Consider the following 20,506-nt stretch of genomic DNA (forward strand, 5'->3'; position numbering starts at 1 on the left):
ATTACGGTCACAGAGGAGAGGCACTACGTATTACGGTCACAGAGGAGAGGCACTACGTATTACGGTCACAGAGGAGAGGCACTGCGTATTACGGTCACAGAGGAGAGGCACTACGTATTACGGTCACAGAGGAGAGGCACTACGTATTACGGTAAGATAGGAGAGGCACTACGTATTACGGTCACAGAGGAGAGGCACTACGTATTACGGTCACAGAGGAGAGGCACTGCGTATTACCGTTACAGAGGAGAGGCACTCATCCCCAGAATGAGGGCATGTTCTAGCTCTCTCTTACACTTACGTAGTAATGCAGCTGAATTGCGATATAAATGGATCAGGCTGGTCAGGTGAGCCTGTAAGATTATCTTGCTCTAACTGAGCTGAATATTATGTAACCGGCTTGATGAAATATTCATCCAGCAAGAAACCTGCTGGTTCCTACTTTCTGCTCCAGGAGCAGCAGCACGCAGTATTTAGGAAGGTCTAATGGGGCTTTTCAGGGTGTAACCAAAAATTACGCATTCGTATAAGCCGTACTGTGCACGTGCAGCCATTGAATTGTATTTACGCTCGCACAGAGGATGATCGATAGTCAGCATTTGGGGGGAGGTAACGGGGATGGTTACAGAAACACAGGCGTGTCGGACCGTTTAATACAGTTTTCTGGGCGTACATAAATTAGTCACTGCGTCCTTGCTGGCAGCAGGAGAGCCCTCTGCATCTACGACAGCTCACACTTACTCAAAAGGCCGATGGCCGCCTGATCTGCGTTTGATGTTTCCGATGTTTCGTACGCGAGCGGCGGATGTGAGATGCTGTCAGTGACCGTCTCTAAGCATTGGAAGGTGATTGAGTCACTTTTATATTTTCGCAATGGCGATCCGTGAGAGACCGCAGCTGCTATGGCATTTGCGTCCACATCTGAATCAGCACCAACGCAATTGAAGGCTCGCAAAGTCGACATGAATAATCTTGCACTGTGATATTCAATTGTGTGCGTCCTGCTAAGTGTTCACGACAGCGTATCTCAAGGAGAGTCGGCTGGACAACTATTACCAGAAAAACTCTGGGCCTGATTCAGAGCCGGACGCTCTGACAAGAGCGCTCGCTCTGAATCAGGGCCGTCCCAGCTAAATTTGGAGCAGCTTCCTGGCCGCTCGCATAACTGTGGGTGACCACCCACAGCTTATGCGGGCGGCCAAAAAGATGGTCGCGATGGTCAAGACCATCGCGACCATCGGGCTTGCAATGAGACCCTTGTGGTAGGGTCTTGTTGTCTGCAAGCCCGGAGTGCTTTTGGCTCTATCAGAGCCAAAAGCACTCCCACTGACATCACTAGTGATGTCAGTGGGGCCGGACCCAGATGGTAGGCGTTCCCATGGGAACGCCTCTGTCTGGGCAGCCACGCCCCCGGCACGCCCACCAAAGGGGGCGTACTGTCACTCACCATCGACAGCACGCCCCCTTTGGTGCAAGACCCATAACGACGGCTACCCCATCGTTATTCGGGTCTCGTGCATGCGCACGACGGAGCAGCCTCCGTCGTGCACATGCGCACTTGGGCACCATCGACCCACTTGCGAGCGTACAGCGCTCGCGAGCGGTTCTGAATGAGACCCTCTGTACAGTATTTTCAGTTTACTATTTTTGTCTATTGTCACAGCCGCTCCTGTGTAATTATTCTAATGCCGCAGTCGATGGGCATCCACTGGCTACAGCGCGAATCCGCCAATATGAGTACACAGATACACAGCGGCTGGGCCATTACACCTGCCTATTGCAGGCACAGAGTGTCATGGCTGCCATTGTCAGCGCATCCTGAGCTTCCTGCTTCGCCTCTTTACCGAGGCGAAGCAGGAAGCACTAATGATGAGATGTATGAACATCTCATCGGCCGGAGCGGGGGAGAGTTAACTCCTCCCTGGCCCTCCGGCCATCCCCACTGAGCATGCTCAGGATCTCACAAGTATCACAAGATCCCGCGTGCAGCCCTGGAGCCGGCAGCCACCGCAGCAGGGACAGCACTGTCCTTGCTGTGGGGATATGGCAACGCCAGGCTGTAGCCGTCGATAGCAACAGCTGCAGCGGGCAGAACGGTCAGGCGAACTGACCGGTCATACATTGCCCAGTCTAACGGCGCTGCTATCTTGTAGATAGCAGCGCCGATAATGACAGGGGTGCATAGTGCCCATGTCATTTACCGCCAAACCCCCCCCCCCCGATCATACATCGGGGAGAAGCGATATCAGCGCACTTAACGTGCGCTGATACCGCTTCTTACATCTCCCCCATTGGGCATTTGCGCCTGATGCTTTACTTGCATCCACCAATGAATCACCCCCTTTCAGTGTAACATTGAGAGTTTTGGCCACTGAAGAAACTTCTGCCAGGATGGAGGACTGTGGGGCAAGTACAGGCTGTGCTGAGGTGATTTGTGTCACCATGGCGCTAAGCAGTGTTAGGAGACAGAGTGAAGAGTAATAAGAAAGTGATAAGGTGCCAGCCAATCAGCTCCCAACTGTCATCTCACAGGCTGTGTTTGAAAAATGACAGTTGGGAGCTGATTGGCTGGCACTTATCGCTTTCTTATCACTTTTCACTCTGTCTCCTAACACTGCTTAGTAAATAGACCCCTATGTATCACTGACATGAGGCTGTTGTGGACACACTAATGCATTTTGTTTCTCTGGAACTTTTCCTATGTTTTTCATGGAAGACAGACCCTGTGTGTGAGGGTTTCCCAGCAGATCTTTCAGATGTGCCAGTAAAATACATTTTCCAATGGTAGCATATCACCGAGTGCATTGGCTGATGCAACATGTATTATTACATTTTGATTAGTAATCTCGTTAATGATATTGCTGGGTGTTGTAGTGGACCAGATGGCAGGATGGTTATATGCCCCGGTGGCTAGTGGTGCTATACCTCTTATCAATAGTGATGGTGGTATAAGGTGCTTGCGGGTCTCTGTATGGCTTATATGGCTGGTAGTCCAAGATGGCACAATCCAGGGTCTCCTGGAATGCGGAGCAGGAAGGGTCACGCATACGCAGTAACACATGTAGGAGGTCAGGCCTTCTGCTGATCTGCGGTGGGTCCTAGAGACTGCCGGCTCTGCTGCTCTATGAATGTGAGACAGCGCAGAGCGATCCTCATCCAACAAAACAGAACTGAGGGGCCAGTAGCGGTCAGAAGCAATGTCCCTGTAACAGATGTCAGTGCAGGGCAGTCAGCGGTCAGCAGCAATGTCCCGGTAACAGGGGTCAGTGCAGGGCAGTCAGCGGTCAGCAGCAATGTCCCGGTAACAGGTGTCAGTGCAGGGCAGTCAGCGGTCAGAAGCAATGTCCCGGTAACAGGGGTCAGTGCAGGGCAGTCAGCGGTCAGAAGCAATGTCCCGGTAACAGGTGTCAGTGCAGGGCAGTCAGCGGTCAGAAGCAATGTCCCGGTAACAGGTGTCAGTGCAGGGCAGTCAGCGGTCAGAAGCAATGTCCCGGTAACAGGTGTCAGTGCAGGGCAGTCAGCGGTCAGAAGCAATGTCCCGGTAACAGGGGTCAGTACAGGGCAGTCAGCGGTCAGAAGCAATGTCCCGGTAACAGGTGTCAGTGCAGGGCAGTCAGCGGTCAGAAGCAATGACCCGGTAACAGGTGTCAGTGCAGGGCAGTCAGCGGTCAGAAGCAATGTCCCGGTAACAGGTGTCAGTGCAGGGCAGTCAGCGGTCAGAAGCAATGTCCCGGTAACAGGTGTCAGTGCAGGGCAGTCAGCGGTCAGAAGCAATGTCCCGGTAACAGGTGTCAGTGCAGGGCAGTCAGCGGTCAGAAGCAATGTCCCGGTAACAGGTGTCAGTGCAGGGCAGTCAGCGGTCAGAAGCAATGTCCCGGTAACAGGTGTCAGTGCAGGGCAGTCAGCGGTCAGAAGCAATGTCCTGGTAACAGGGGTCAGTGCAGGGCAGTCAGCGGTCAGAAGCAATGTCCCGGTAACAGGGGTCAGTGCAGGGCAGTCAGCGGTCAGAAGCAATGTCCCGGTAACAGGTGTCAGTGCAGGGCAGTCAGCGGTCAGAAGCAATGTCCCGGTAACAGGTGTCAGTGCAGGGCAGTCAGCGGTCAGAAGCAATGTCTCGGTAACAGGTGTCAGTGCAGGGCAGTCAGCGGTCAGAAGCAATGTCCCGGTAACAGGTGTCAGTGCAGGGCAGTCAGCGGTCAGAAGCAATGTCCCGGTAACAGGGGTCAGTGCAGGGCAGTCAGCGTTCAGAAGCAATGTCCCGGTAACAGGTGTCAGTGCAGGGCAGTCAGCGGTCAGAAGCAATGTCCCGGTAACAGGGGTCAGTGCAGGGCAGTCAGCGGTCAGAAGCAATGTCCCGGTAACAGGGGTCAGTGCAGGGCAGTCAGCGGTCAGAAGCAATGTCCCGGTAACAGGTGTCAGTGCAGGGCAGTCAGCGGTCAGAAGCAATGTCCCGGTAACAGGGGTCAGTGCAGGGCAGTCAGCGTTCAGAAGCAATGTCCCGGTAACAGGTGTCAGTGCAGGGCAGTCAGCAGTCAGAAGCAATGTCCCGGTAACAGGGGTCAGTGCAGGGCAGTCAGCGGTCAGAAGCAATGTCCCGGTAACAGGGGTCAGTGCAGGGCAGTCAGCGGTCAGAAGCAATGTCCCGGTAACAGGTGTCAGTGCAGGGCAGTCAGCGGTCAGAAGCAATGTCCCGGTAACAGGGGTCAGTGCAGGGCAGTCAGCGTTCAGAAGCAATGTCCCGGTAACAGGTGTCAGTGCAGGGCAGTCAGCAGTCAGAAGCAATGTCCCGGTAACAGGGGTCAATGCAGGGCAGTCAGCGGTCAGAAGCAATGTCCCGGTAACAGGGGTCAGTGCAGGGCAGTCAGCGGTCAGAAGCAATGTCCCGGTAACAGGTGTCAGTGCAGGGCAGTCAGCGGTCAGAAGCAATGTCCCGGTAACAGGGGTCAGTGCAGGGCAGTCAGCGTTCAGAAGCAATGTCCCGGTAACAGGTGTCAGTGCAGGGCAGTCAGCAGTCAGAAGCAATGTCCCGGTAACAGGGGTCAGTGCAGGGCAGTCAGCGGTCAGAAGCAATGTCCCGGTAACAGGTGTCAGTGCAGGGCAGTCAGCGGTCAGAAGCAATGTCCCGGTAACAGGGGTCAGTGCAGGGCAGTCAGCGTTCAGAAGCAATGTCCCGGTAACAGGTGTCAGTGCAGGGCAGTCAGCAGTCAGAAGCAATGTCCCGGTAACAGGGGTCAGTGCAGGGCAGTCAGCGGTCAGAAGCAATGTCCCGGTAACAGGGGTCAGTGCAGGGCAGTCAGCGGTCAGAAGCAATGTCCCGGTAACAGGTGTCAGTGCAGGGCAGTCAGCGGTCAGAAGCAATGTCCCGGTAACAGGGGTCAGTGCAGGGCAGTCAGCGTTCAGAAGCAATGTCCCGGTAACAGGTGTCAGTGCAGGGCAGTCAGCAGTCAGAAGCAATGTCCCGGTAACAGGGGTCAGTGCAGGGCAGTCAGCAGTCAGAAGCAATGTCCCGGTAACAGGGGTCAGTGCAGGGCAGTCAGCGGTCAGAAGCAATGTCCCGGTAACAGGAGTCAGTGCAGGGCAGTCAGCGGTCAGAAGCAATGTCCCAGTACCAGGTGTCAGTGCAGGGCAGTCAGCGGTCAGTATGGAGGCCAATAAACAGGCTGAGGCCACAGCTGTTCACGTCAGAAGTAGAACTGGAGAAAGCAGAACAATCCAAAACACAACTTCAATTAATAAACCTATAAAGCAGAAAGGCAATGTAAATGACTATGGGGCATATTTATTAATTATCGGATTTTAGACCCTATAATTAGAATTTTTTTATGGCCGCTATTTGTGGCAATAAGAAATTCACATTCGTCCGAATACACTAAGGGCCATAACCAATTAGCCCCGAACACTGTTTGGGCGCTAATTGATCCTCGTGATCGGCGAAAAACGGGGATTTTCCCTGAATTTTTGTTCTCCCTATCCTATTATTTCGGGCGAAATAATAGGATAGTTCGCAATTAACACATAGGAGCCGCGATAAGCTCGCAGACTTATGTGTTCTCTCCCTTTTTGGTTGAAAAAAACGTCACTAATCGTGGATTATTTTTCGGGACACATCAGGTCCCGAAAAAATAACCCTGATAAGTGCCGTTGTCAGGCCGACTTTGGGGCTACATGATATGGGCCTAAGAATCACATGCTGGACAGGGAGTCAGAAAGGAGCCCGTCCCTGCGATGTGTAAATAAGGGAAATTATCGCAAAAGCAATTATTTGACTTCTATATCGTGATCCGGGGCCGGTCTGAGCATGTGCAGTCCACGGACCAGGCATGTGTGGCGGCCATTGCCGGGGAGACCTCCAGATGAACCCTCTCCCAGTAAGTTTTGTAGCCCATAGGCTACTATAGAATAGCGCCATCTGGAGACGGCGTTATCATATCTCAAATAATTGCTGCGGTCGCTCCATGGTACATTCAGGGGATACATAATATAAAGAGGCTCGCGTTACAGGCAGAGCGACCCGGCACTAGAATAAATAATGGATACATATTAAATAAATAATTCACTAAAACTAATTAAGTAACAGTAAAGTTTTGCTTAATTGTGGCACTAATTATCAGCAGCACAATGCTCTGCCGTCCCTGACGCGTATTCCTGGAATGCGTAGAGATAACAGGGTTTGTGCATCACGCGTACGATGGGATATAATGCAGAACGGACTGGCAGACGAAGGTTCGTAGCTTCGGGGGAAAGTATTAATTTTATCTTCTTGGAATAAGGAAAAAGTCAACATATACACATACAGTATATTACAGAGGCAAACACGGGGGGGGTGCCGCTTGCCTGGAAACCCCCCTCCCCAGCCCGCACCATGACCACAATAGAAATAGTAATATAATAGAATGTTACTAGTGCTGCATGTTCTTCTCAGTATCACAAATGAAATAATCAGCACCACTTGTGGATCTTTTTAACATGTGTTAGCCAGTAATAAATACACCTGTGCACCGCCTAGGAGATCTGGAAAACATGCATCGTTAGGGCGCACATCCACTTGCCGATTTCTATGTGCGATTGAACGATAACGATATCGTTCAATCGCACATGAATCTGGCACATTAATGTCGGAAAAGACCAGTGTTGCGCACTCCCGCTGGTCGTTTCAGACATCAATCATCGGCCAAACATGCTGTACAAGCTGACGATAACGTCAGGTTGAGTATGGTAGGGGATGATTGATGTGCCTACACTGACCGACTGAACGTGAAATGACTGCATGAGTACAATGTCGTAATCATGCAGTCGTTTTTTGGTTTGCTAGTGGATGTGCCCCTTTAGAGGTACTCTGCTAAGTATAGACCATTAATTGTGTTAATTATTCTGTATAATAATATACTAGCCAGTGTATAAGGAGACCGATCTGTAAATATATGCCCAGGGCAGTGCTAGGTTCTTCTGCCCGGACTTGCTCTGGAATGGTGCCCATGTCTGACAGGATGGACTACTGCCGCATCTAATGGCTCACTGTGATCGCTGGTCCTGTATATGCTGGAATTATGACACACAATAGACACATATAATGGGTTACTGTGATCACTGGTCCTGTATATTCTGGAATTATGACACACAATACACTATGTATGACACATATAATGGGTTACTGTGATCGCTGGTCCCGTATATGCTGGAATTATGACACACAATACACTATGTATGACACATATAATGGGTTACTGTGATCGCTGGTCCCGTATATGCTGGAATTATGACACACAATACACTATGTATGACACATATAATGGGTTACTGTGATCACTGGTCCCGTATATGCTGGAATTATGACACACAATACACTATGTATGACACATATAATGGGTTACTGTGATCACTGGTCCTGTATATGCTGGAATTATGACACACAATACACTATGTATGACACATATAATGGGTTACTGTGATCGCTGGTCCTGTATATGCTGGAATTATGACACACAATACACTATGTATGGCACATATAATGGGTTACTGTGATCGCTGGTCCTGTATATGCTGGAGTTATGACACACAATACACTATGTATGACGCATATTATAGCTGGATAAGTGTTAATTATGTCCTCTTCATGGACTGGCCACACTCGCTGTAAACTCAAGCATTTGGAAACCCCCCCCTCTAGAAATTCTGCGTTTGCTATTGTATTACATAGTAAATCTAAAAGAGTGGGGTTTTTAAGCGCCACAAATACAGCAATATTACAGCTATTTTAGTGAAATGAAAACCTTGGTCAATCTCGAACGTCCATGGCCAGGTAAGTATTGTCATGTCCCCAAAGAAGAGGGGGGGGGGGATAGGTTTAGGCACCCCTGGGAGGAAATTAGGGTTAGACACCCTCTCCTTGAGTGTTAGGGTAAGGCTGCAGAGAGGGGGGTTAGGCACCACAGGGGGGACATTAGGGTTAGGCACCACAAAGGGAGGGTTGGGGGGGGGCAGGTTTAGAGTACTTACTTTCCCTCGTCGGGATCTCTTCCTGTCGGGGCTTCCGCGGTCGGGAGTTGAACAGCTGCCGGTATTTCGATACCATTCTGCCATAATCGGCTTGTGTACTGTCAACGTTAGTGGCCACAATTTGTTTTATACGCAGTGTCTCGGTCGTAGTTATTAATCCATATGTAGGATAATCTCGGCAAGCTCCGAGTACCCGTGAATCTAGTTTTTCATCTGTCAATTAGCTTCTTAATTGATTGTGTTGCCGCGGGCACCTTACGTTTATGCTCAGGACGCGCACCTCCTCGGGACCAAGCTGTACATATTATTACAAGACATGTATCAAAGATTAGGGATATGGCATTAGCCAAGTGTTGCGGTGGAACCAGAGGTGTGCGCTATTCCAGCCACGACGGCGTCTTGTGCTGTAGCATAACTGCGTCTTAATGCTATCGCCTCAACCGAAGAGCTTCCTACCGAGACTCTTACTGTCCCCTGCGCTAATCCTGCACTGTGTGTATTAGGATGCAGCATTGGCGATTGCACCTTCCCTATGGCAGGTGCAGTTTATCCGTCTGAACATGGCCACCGGGGTGAGTGCAACTTCATCTTTGGATACAGTTGCTAGCCGTGACATGCCAGCGACACTCCCACGACTGGCTAGCAACCCCCCAACTCCTCCTCGAGACGCTCCCCACAATTGCATCTCTCGGTGTGCAATTTCAATCTGCGTTTATGAGCGGTAACTATGGGGAGGCATGCGCAGTGCGATTCTGACACACTGCACAGACTGATAACATCGTCCGCTTGCGCGCAGCATGGACATTATGTGCACCTTTCAATCAGACCCACAATCTTCTAGTTTTGCTTTCCCCTGCTACGGGCTGTATATGAGCTGTGTATGTACATTGCTATTATGTGGGGCAATGGTTATGACAGTCGTTGCCCTGACTGGTGGGATTGGATGGAAAACGCCTTCAAAATTGTTTTGCAAACTTTTCATCTTGTCCTGCATTTGACTGCTAAATTCCCAGTCCTGTCCCCAACAGTTCTCAGCAAACCGGGAACCCAAATTGAAATGTCAATAAAAAAAAAAGAGAATACACAAGCATTCCTTCATATTATAGTAGGCGAAGGCTGATTAAGCGTGAGGATATGTAATATTACTGGTTATTTGCTGTTGGCTATTTATGACAGCCTTGTTGCTGGGCAGTTTATAGTGCTGGCTGGTCAGATGTTTGGTAGAGCCAATGACATTGCTTGAGGGAGTGGTCGGTTTATCAGAATATATTGGCTCGTTTGCATGAAGACAGCCTCTTTGGTGAAGGATCTTTGAAACCCACCATCCCACCCGTTAATGAATTTTGTTGTGTCACACTAACCTTTTCTTTCCCAAATAGGGGAGGCGCAGCATGGCGGGAATACGCTGCAGCTCAGTGGCTTTACGTGGCGTAAGATAACTTTGTGGGGGTACCGTACTTGCCCTCGAGGAACCTGGCGAATTTGTCCTTCTCCGTGTGGGGGGACCCAGGCGCTCTTCTGTGCGTAAGCGCCTCGGATTGGCCCAGGGGGGGAGTGAAACCCTCGCATTGTTAGTACGTCTTGAGGGGGGACGTGTCAGTCGTTCCCCGAGTATTTGAGTTATGTGAAAGCTGGAACTGAGTCTGCAGCGTCTCTCTGCCACCCTGGTTAGGTTAATTAATTATAAATAAAAGCTGTGACCTTTTAGCCAAGCTCTTGTTATTTATTAGTTAAGTAAGCTATACAAGGTTGTTAAGGGTTAGAAGCAATAAACCAATGTATTATCTTATATAACGGTTACATTGCAGATGGAGCTATCAATACTCAATCAGCCAATCAGAAGCAGCTACACAGCGTGCCTGTCATCATCATTGGGTATCGTGTACTATACAAGCACCAGGAACAGTGATACCTCTGAATAGATAAACCTACTACTGTACACAAGGCAGGGCCGCAACTAGGGGGGGCTAGAGGGGCATGTGCCCCAGGTGCTGGACTTGGTGGGCACCAAGGAGAGGCTGCGGAGGGGGGACCCAGGTAGCTGGCTGTAAGAGGTGTGGAGCTGCATGCTGAGATCCGCAGGCAGCTCCCCGCAGCCCTTCAGAGACACTGCGCCGCTGTCATTCTCATGTTGGGCAGGTCGTGAGCCAATCAGAGCTCGTCGACCGGCAGCCAATCAGCTGCGCTGCAGATGGCTACCTGCAAAGTACCAATGCGGGCGTGCGGCTCCAAATCCTGAGGATAAGGTGAGAGGCTTTGGGGAAGGGGGGGGGGGAATTATATGTGTAAGTGGCATAATGTGTAAGGGGCATTACTGTGTGGCATATGTGTTGTAAAGGTCATTACTGTGTGGCATATGTGTTGTAAGGGGCATTTCTGTGTGGCATATGTGTTGTAAGGGGCATTACTGTGTGGCATATGTTTTGTAAGGGGCATTACTGTGTGGCATGTGTTGTAAGGGGCATTACTGTGTGGCATGTGTTGTAAGGGGCACGCATTACTGTGTGGCATAATGACGACCGAGTGCTTGATTAAGCGCAAGCAAGTTTAAACTGCTAGGGAGGATGGGATTGCAGATCCTCACACTGGGGAAACTAGGGTTAAATTTTTAAGTAACTAGCCTATGGGGATAGTCAGGGGCAGGTTTAGGGTGGGGTTTGGTAGACATTTTGAGTTTTACACTAGTTAGGATCGGTCTCTTTTTTTTCTTCGATCCCCTCCCTCACACCCTAAAAAACAAAAACAATTGGCAAATTTTTATTTTTCTTTGCCGGATGGGTTTGTCAACCTCTATGCAGCGGGAAAGAACGGCCGTGCAGTGGGTATTGCGCGGCTATATGGAGTTGCGCTCTCTATACCAATACATTAATCTAGTCTGACCTCCCCTACTGGGGGTCAGGGGCACTGGCTGACTGGCTGGCCCTGTTATGGTGTATTGCTGGGAGAGTTGGAGCCTTATAGTTTTATTGGTAACAGGCCATTGGCTCAGTTACACACATGTCGTGGACATTAGATTAGCGTAAGACTTTCTTCCTCTTTCTTTCTTCATAGTTTACTTGATTGTTTAACTTTAATAAAATGGTTGACCAATTTTTATGGCATTTACTGTGTCTGTGTCGTTATTTTAGTTACGTTTATAGTTTGTTTCCTTGGTTATTATGGTTAAGTGTGGAGGTCGTGCAATCTCATATTTGCCAATAGGGAGTTTGCGTTATAAGGGGCACGCCAATTTATTACCTTTCCCCGGGCAGGGCCACCGACAGTCGCGCGAGCCCAGGTGACAGGGGGTGTGGCCTAACCGTGAGAGACGTGGCCATGCCCCTTAGAAAAAAAAAGGCATAGGAGACTGCCGTGGCTGCTTCTTAGCGTGTGCTGGGCTGCTGTGACGCAAGAGGGAGGGAGAACGGTGCCGGACCCAGGCCCCCGCCGGGCCCCTCCAGCAAGCCTGGGCAATTAGTATACCTGCCCCCCCTTCTCGGCGCCCCTGGCCCTGGGTGACAAAGATCTTAGTTTTGGGTCCAATTCAGAGATGGACTCAGCATCATTGCTAATATACTGTAATACAACAACAGGAGGCGCCTGTACTAGGAACGCAGGCCAGCTCCACCCATTGGTAATCCGGCTGTGGCGTTGGGGAACTGTGACAGATCACGCAGTATAAGACCAGCGCATTTGTTGCACACGTGCGGTATATAGTTGCCTAACCCCCCAAAAATCCATGTATGTACAACTCTCTCACTGTATTATTCACTGACACAGAAAACATTATATTTTGCAGTAGATTCTAAAATGCCTCCTAAATAATAGTGACATAGCTCTGGGAGGACACATATAATACAGGCACAGGCACAGGGCGCGTCTGCAGGTTACCAATACAGCAACATTGGGTAGAACAGTGTAAATCAGGTTCTGCACCGTTACTCCGCCGTCCAGTCCTGCGCTCGTTCACATGGTAATAACCCAGAAATGTGTCTCTATGTTCCCCATTAATAATGATGCGTACACTGCCGTCCCCCAGTGCGCTATCTATCGTACGGCTCCATTATACCCTTGTGCTTCATTTTACAGCCAATAATACAGAAGTGAGCGCAGACGCCGTCAGTGGGACTTCTGTGCACGGTTTAATGAAAAACTTAAACAGACTTTTCCATAAATGCAGAATCCATAAAGAGCCGCCATTTCTGTCCCCATTCCCAGCAAGTACACCCGGCGGGATTTCCCTGCATGCCTGCTTTGTACAAACACTGTCAGGTAACAAAGCACTGGGTCTCTTTCATGGTTGTGTACAAGTATTTACCTTCAGTCTGTTGTAGTGACTGTTGCCTGTGGTACAGATCCTACCTGTACTAATGAGACTGGGGGAAAAGCTGTCTGACATTATCTGCAGAGAGATCAGTAACCTAAACGTCTACAGATGATATCAGCATGTGCCTGTCAGGGGGGTAGATGGAGCAGAGCAATGTTCTGCAGGTCTCCAGAGAGACCAGTAATGTAATAATCTGCAGAATATATCACCAGAGGGGGCCTATTCATTATCCGTTTAGGGCATGGTCCACATGCAGAAATGTAATATTCCACATGATTTAAAGTAACAAGCCCATTCCTTATTAGGGGTCCAATAGGGGCGCCTTGTATTCAGCAACTCCATAAACTGAATGTCTTTGGAATTTGCTTGTGAGAACCAACGCCATCTTCAGATAGCGCTATGTTCTCAGAGTGGTCTGGGTTGCGTAGAGGGATACGGGTCGGCTGGACGGGGACCGGAAAGTGTCACTGCTACTTCTGATATTGATCGCGGGGAAAGCTGCTTTTCGGAGTAGCTGTGAGCACAATGGAGCATAATTCAGGGTGTAGATGGATCAGAGTATTGTTCTGCAGATCTCTATGTGATACCCCATAAGGACCCCCATATTTGTGGACTTTATGCTGTCCTGTGCTGGGGAAACCTTGCAGAGAGACAGAGCAGGGGAGCTGCACTGCCAGTACCTGGGGTAAGCCTTGAGGAGAGACACAGTGAGCCCCAGCCTGTGATAGACAACCCAGCCCAGCCATCTGTGCATCATTTCTGTGGTGAGATCCTGGGATGGACTGGGGCTGTATATCAGCCCTGGCAGTCCGGCCTGCACTCACGTGTGAAGGGGGTGTGGTTAATTCAAGGGGGCGTGCCGTGAGTCACGGGGGCTGGCCTTGCGGCACGCCCCGACTCTTCCCGGCCCAGCAAAGCCGCCGGCCCATACACGCCTACACCCCTTCCGTCTCCGCGACATCATAATGATTCCGGAGCTGTTGGGTGGAGGGCGGGGGCCTCTTCCTTCCCCCCTCCTTGGCATATACCAGTCTGGCTCTGGTGAGATCTGAACCCCAGGAAACTGCTCTGTTCCCAGACAGCACTCAGTGATGATATAGCATTGGTCCCCTATAGTACATGGAGATACTGCCCCATTACCAGCCTGTGTAGATGACATTACACAAGTTAAATTGCTAACATAGTATCACTTGAACATTCTCTCAAGTAAGGAGGATTACAGTGTGCTTACATCTCAGTGTATGACAATTCCTTCAGTCTCCTTATACCGCATGTGCACCAACGACAGCTGCGCAGGACGAATAGGAAAATTGTGCTCTATAGTGATCATTTGCAAACAATGCTTTACACCCCAGGACACTTGTTTGTGAGACCTATTATATGGTCATGCATAGAAAGTTTGTTAGTTGAATTTAAGGTACTTATTTACCGGTTAGTAAACAAGAAGCAAGTATTTGTAATATATTACTGTGATGACTATAGTATGCATTCATGAGTGTTTGAAGACAATTCTAGTTACTATTTAATGGTTATTGCACGATTCTCACATGTTCAAACTGTTATTCACTATCAGTGTGACAAAGTGCTCCAGCACAGTAACACTAACGTCACTTTCAGTGTGTAATTATTACTGTGCTGGGTCCTGGGGGGGGGGGGGGGGTCTCCTGTCTCTCTGCTGTGATAGGAGGAGCCTGAAAGAGGAACTGTACTGATCCATACCCAAGCAGGTTCCAGAAGAGCAGCAGGTACGATCCACTCACATCTAGCTAGAGCAGTAATAATCTGCAGAATATATTACTGTGTACTTGTCAGGGGGTAGATGGAGCAGAGCAATGTTCTGCAGATCTCTGGCTAGAGCAGTAATAATCTGCAGAATATATTACTGTGTACCCATCAGGGGGTAGATGGAGCAGAGCAATGTTCTGCAGATCTTTAGCTAGAGCAGCAATAATCTGCAGAATATATTACTGTGTACCTGTCAGGGGGTAGATGGAGCAGAGCAATGTTCTGCAGATCTCTAGCTAGAGCAGCAATAATCTGCATAATACTGTATATTACTGTGTACCTGTCAGGGGGTAGATGGAGCAGAGCAATGTTCTGCAGATGTTTAGCTAGAGCAGCAATAATCTGCAGAATATATTACAGTGTGTACCAGTCAGGGGGTAGATTAAGCAGAGCAATGTTCCGGACAAATCTAGAGATGACAGTAGTATTACCATCTGCAGAAGGCATCACTATGTTTCTGTCAGGGGGGTAGATGGGACATTGCAATGTTCTGCAGGTCTCCAGTTAAGGCAGTAATAATCTGCATGGTATATCATTATGGCTCTATATTAATTATCAGGTTGTAGACCCGATAATTAGAATTTGTTATTGCTGCTATTCATGGCAATAAGAAATAAATTAACGCCCGGATGTATCAGAAAGGAACAAGGGCTCTGAAGATTGCATATTGTGGGGGCAATTACCTTACTCACTGTAGCACAATATAAAATGGGAAGAGCCAGGACTGGAAGTGGGAGGAGTAATGAGGACAGAGGGGAGGAGTTAGAATTCATTCTTTAATCGCCCTCTTAAAAGAGGTTTAGATCCGCCCCCATGGAGGGCTTGTCACGGTCATTTTCCGCAGTTTTCGGCGGCCATGTTCAACTGGACAATCTGTGCCTACAAAGGGTTGGTGCGATGTCTCATGGTGCGTTTTTTGTACGCACAGTGGCTGATTAGCACTGCAGCTGGTGAGAGTCTCTGTAGGAATCACATCGGTTGCGGCATTAGCATAAAGGCGCAGTCGGCCTGTGTGTAAAAAGTGCCCACCTCTGACGCAGAGCCTCAATGTTTCAGACACCAAAGATAAGAGATAAAATATAATATATAATTATACATACATAGCTAAGGTACATGCATGGCCGTCAGCGGGCATTTATCCCTCTCCGGTAAAACTTGCGATATAGTATATAATAGGCTAATGCCATCTCCGGATTCTGAAGCTTTGGAAGCCATCTGCATAGAAACCTATGGGGGCTGCATTTGCGCTCGGATATGGAGGGACCCCGGCACATATCGGAGATATCTGCTACTATCCCACCTGAGAATCGGTAATATTTGTTGGTCCCGGGAAAATGGCAGTTTTCAGGGGATATCCCTCAAATATTGACGATAAATATGCCCCTAAATGGCTCTCAATTTACATAGAAGATATTTGTTTAAATTTCACTTATGTCATATAATAAAATAAATAGTATCATTGTAATAAATTACTTCTAGCGGATGCATATATCGCAGGTGTGTGCATAGAAACAATGCTTCCATTATTGTGCTCTAGGGAGATAAGCACTATAGAAATAAAATGATTCATTATGTATTAATGCACCTCACATTATTACACCTTTATGTACTAACATCTCCCCCTTAGAATGATTACTGGTAAAATAACTGGACAAGTCACTAGAGATGTAATATAACAACAAGACAGGGATAATAGCAGAAGTGTGGTACAGTACATTAGACATATAGAGCTCTGATACAGCATACACGGAGCAATATAAAGGCCTGGGGAATAAGGGGTTAATCTCACTATATAGAAAGCAGTCCTAACGGAGAATACACTGACGGCTTACCCCGGCATGAGGGCAGGCGGGATGTAGGCGGCATTGTGGTCAGTGATCAGGGTGCCGGCACTTCTAGATGCCATCTGTCAGGTGTAATGTGACTCACATGGAAATCCAAGACCCCAAACTGGAGGGTGTACAGTATATCCGAGACTCTGTCCTGTCCTCACACAGTGACCGTCTGTCTGTGCTTCCTGTACAGTAACTACACAACACAGTAACCGAGCAACAGCGATCCCATTGTGACACTACACATTACTGTACATCACCCTGTGCTACTGTCATACACTACTCCCTCTGCTACATCCCCTGTACTACACATTACTGTATATATCACCCTGTGCTGCTGTCATACACTACTCCCTCTGCTACACCCCCTGTACTACACATTACTGTATATATCACCCTGTGCTGCTGTCATACACTACTCCCTCTGCTACATCCCCTGTACTACACATTACTGTATATATCACCCTGTGCTACTGTCATACACTACTCCCTCTGCTACATCCCCTGTACTACACATTACTGTATATATCACCCTGAGCTGCTGTCATACACTACTCCCTCTGCTACACCCCCTGTACTACACATTACTGTATATATCACCCTAAGCTGCTGTCATACACTACTCCCTCTGCTACATCCCCTGTACTACACATTACTGTACATATACCTGTGCTACTGTCATACACTACTCCCTCTGCTACATCCCCTGTACTACACATTACTGTATATCACCCTGAGCTGCTGTCATACACTACACCCTCTGCTACACCTCCTGTACTACACATTACTATATATCACCCTGAGCTACTGTCATACACTACACCCTCTGCTACATCCCCTGTACTACACTCACATTACTGTATATCACCCCATGCTGCTGTCATACACTACACCCTCTGCTACATCCCCTGTACTACACATTACTGTATATCACCCTGTGCTACTGTCATACACTACACCTTCTGCTACATCCCCTGTACTACACTCACATTACTGTATATCACCCTGTGTGCTACTGTCATACACTACACCCCCTGCTACATCCCCTGTACTACACATTACTGTATATCACCCTGAGCTACTGTCATACACTACACCCTCTGCTACAACTCCTGTACTACACATAACTGTATATCACCCTGTGCTACTGTCATACACTACTCCCTCTGCTACATCCCCTGTACTACACATAACTGTATATCACATACTACACCCCCTATACTACTTATTACTGTATATCACCCTGTGCTGCTGTCATACACTACATCCTCTGCTACACCCCCTGTACTACACATTACTGTATATATCACCCTGTACTGCTGTCATACACTACACCCACTGCTACATCCCCTGTACTACACATTACTGTATATCACCCTGTGCTGCTGTCATACACTACACCCTCTGCTACACCCCCTGTACTACACATTACTGTATATCACCTACTACATCTCCTCCTGTACTACGCATCACTGTATATCACCTACTACACCTCCTGTATTACACATCACTGTATATCACCTACTACATCTACTGTACTACACATCACTGTATATCACCTACTACATCTACTGTACTACACATTACTGTATATAACCTACTACATCTCCTCCTGTACTACACATTACTATATATCACCTACTAAATCTCCTCCTGTACTACACATTACTGTATATCACCTACTACATCTCCTGTACTACACATTACTGTATATCACCTACTACATCTCCTCCTGTACTACACTTTACTGTATATCACCTACTACATCTCCTCCTGTACTACACATTACTGTATATCACCTACTACATCCCCTGTACTACACATTACTGTATATCACCTACTATATCTCCTGTACTACACATTACTGTATATCACCTACTACATCCCCTGTACTCTACACATTACTATATATCACCTACTACATCCCCTGTACTCTACACATTACTGTATATCACCTACTACATCCCCCGTACTACACATCACTGTATATCACCTACTACATCTCCTGTACTACACATCACTGTATATCACCTACTACACATTTCTGTATATAACCTACTACATCTCCTCCTGTACTACACATTACTGTATATCACCTACTACAACTACTGTATTACACATTACTGTATTTCACCTACTACATCTACTGTACTACACATTACTGTTGTTATAACGCTATTTAACCTCTGTTACAATCCTTCCTATACCTGCTAAACCTTCCTATACCTTCTAAAATTGACGCTATTTGCGTACGCAGTCATACAGTAAAATAAAAGCCTTCAGACTTGGAAAATGTGTTTCCAACACACAAAGTATATTATTATTTCAACATAAAAACAGTAGGCTACATGCTGTGATCGAAAGACAATTTAGCGCTGAGAAGTTATACAGACCCTAGGTAGAGTTATACATACGCATGCGCACTGGAACCAGTTACCGGCATCACCAAGAGACCTCCGTCTACAGCATCAGCAAGAAGACTCCAGATTGGAGTCAGCATGCACATTTATACCCTTACAGGGATAAGCAATACATAAATCTATTTATGATGGATTTAATATATATATATATTATATACACATATATATTATCCCTTACTAACATATTTTTCTTAAAACTACAATGCATGATGTTATGGCAGTGAGCTTCACTCTCAAACAGGATGGAGACCCCCAGCTGTGTGCTGGTGCCAGCCTGTCTGACAGTGAAACTAAAGGTTTTCTTCTGCCTATTTACAAATTCAATTGTGCAGATCATTGTCTGGGTTATATTTCAATTGCCATACCTATACCTGCCTACATGTGAGGTTTCTTAATTTACATGCAAAAACACCCACAGTTCCTGGTGTATTGTTTTTTCTAATTACTTTTCTCAGGAAGCTGTTTTTCTAGTTACTAACTGATACGGTGTTTGTTTTGGTATATTTCTATGCAAGATTGTCCCCAGAATGGGCTTGTCATGGCTTCTAAACGGATTACCAAAAACATTGCCATCTGTACTTAGCTCGTGAGTTGTAACTTAAAATGGCACTGGGAGATCAGTCGCAAAATGGCGTCTTGCAGATACCGATTGTAAACAGATTCTGCCTCAGCCAATCATCCGGCTTCGACAGTCCACCCTTTGATAGCCAATCAAATGCTATCACAACCTATTCTGAATATGTTTAGTCATGCATGAGAATATACAGTTTAATGTTATATATGGTATGACACGGTTTGGTCATTTGAACCATTTAGACAATGTGTCTCCAGGAGGGTAAAACAACCCTTATACGCCATCTGCGGATCCTTAAGGGACCATGGGCAAGATGTGGGAACTCATCTAACCTATAAAGGATGTTTGGAAAGGGGGATTGGGACTGCGTTACCTAAGATGACTTAAAATAACATAAACAATATATTTATGCACAACCACACAAATTCAGGTTACATTGTCATACAGTACACTCTAACTCAGGATTGTAATGTAGTTCTTACTTTACCTCAGTATTCATATTGTAACTACTGACCACCATCATAATTTAGTTCTTGCGGTTTACCTTATCTTTGCATTTTCCACACTTCAACACAGTAGGAACACACCTGACACATATTCCAATTACTATGATGACAACCAATATGAGGATCAGGAGTTTACCTATGCTTGCGATCATTTCCTGGACCCACTCCTCTAGACCTGAGAACCACTTCGCTGGGTTCAACCATGAAACCCACTCTTCTACCTTCTCCTCTACTTCAGCCACTAAAGCATTGTGGTTCTTCCGAAATTCCCATTTTAACTGCAGAATTTCATCCATCTTGTGGTCTATTACCTCTTTTGGGTTGCTGGTATTGTTTGTGATACAAGTGCAACACTTTACTCCAAACTGAGTGGCCAATGTTACACAATACCCTCCGGTGACAGCTGTTAAGTAATTTTAGCACTAGACTGTGTTGCACCAGTTCTTTCTTGTACGCTTGCAATTCCCTACCTGTATACCTGAAGGTGTCATCATACATCTCGGTGATATTATTATCTATCAATTTAGCAAGATTTTGGATATATCTAAAATTTAGTGTACCCCGAGCGATCCTGGTGGGATCCAATG

The 20,506-nt window shown here is 47.5% G+C and overlaps 1 protein-coding gene across 1 annotated transcript in view; it reads right to left on the bottom strand.

Moving 5' to 3' along the window:
- The window catches only part of CIMIP2C (ciliary microtubule inner protein 2C), a 71,943-nt gene extending 55,349 nt beyond the window's left edge, over positions 1-16,594 (bottom strand). Inside the window, exon 1 of the mRNA XM_088465729.1 lies at positions 16,420-16,594. Coding sequence (XP_088321855.1) covers positions 16,420-16,493 — 74 coding nt within the window. The 5' untranslated portion in view covers positions 16,494-16,594. The remainder of the gene's footprint in view (positions 1-16,419) is intronic.
- Between the last annotated feature and the right edge of the window lie 3,912 nt (positions 16,595-20,506).

Source organism: Taudactylus pleione, unplaced genomic scaffold, assembly GCF_031769625.1.
Source record: "Taudactylus pleione unplaced genomic scaffold, aTauple2 ptg000063l, whole genome shotgun sequence".
NCBI lineage: Eukaryota > Metazoa > Chordata > Amphibia > Anura > Myobatrachidae > Taudactylus > Taudactylus pleione.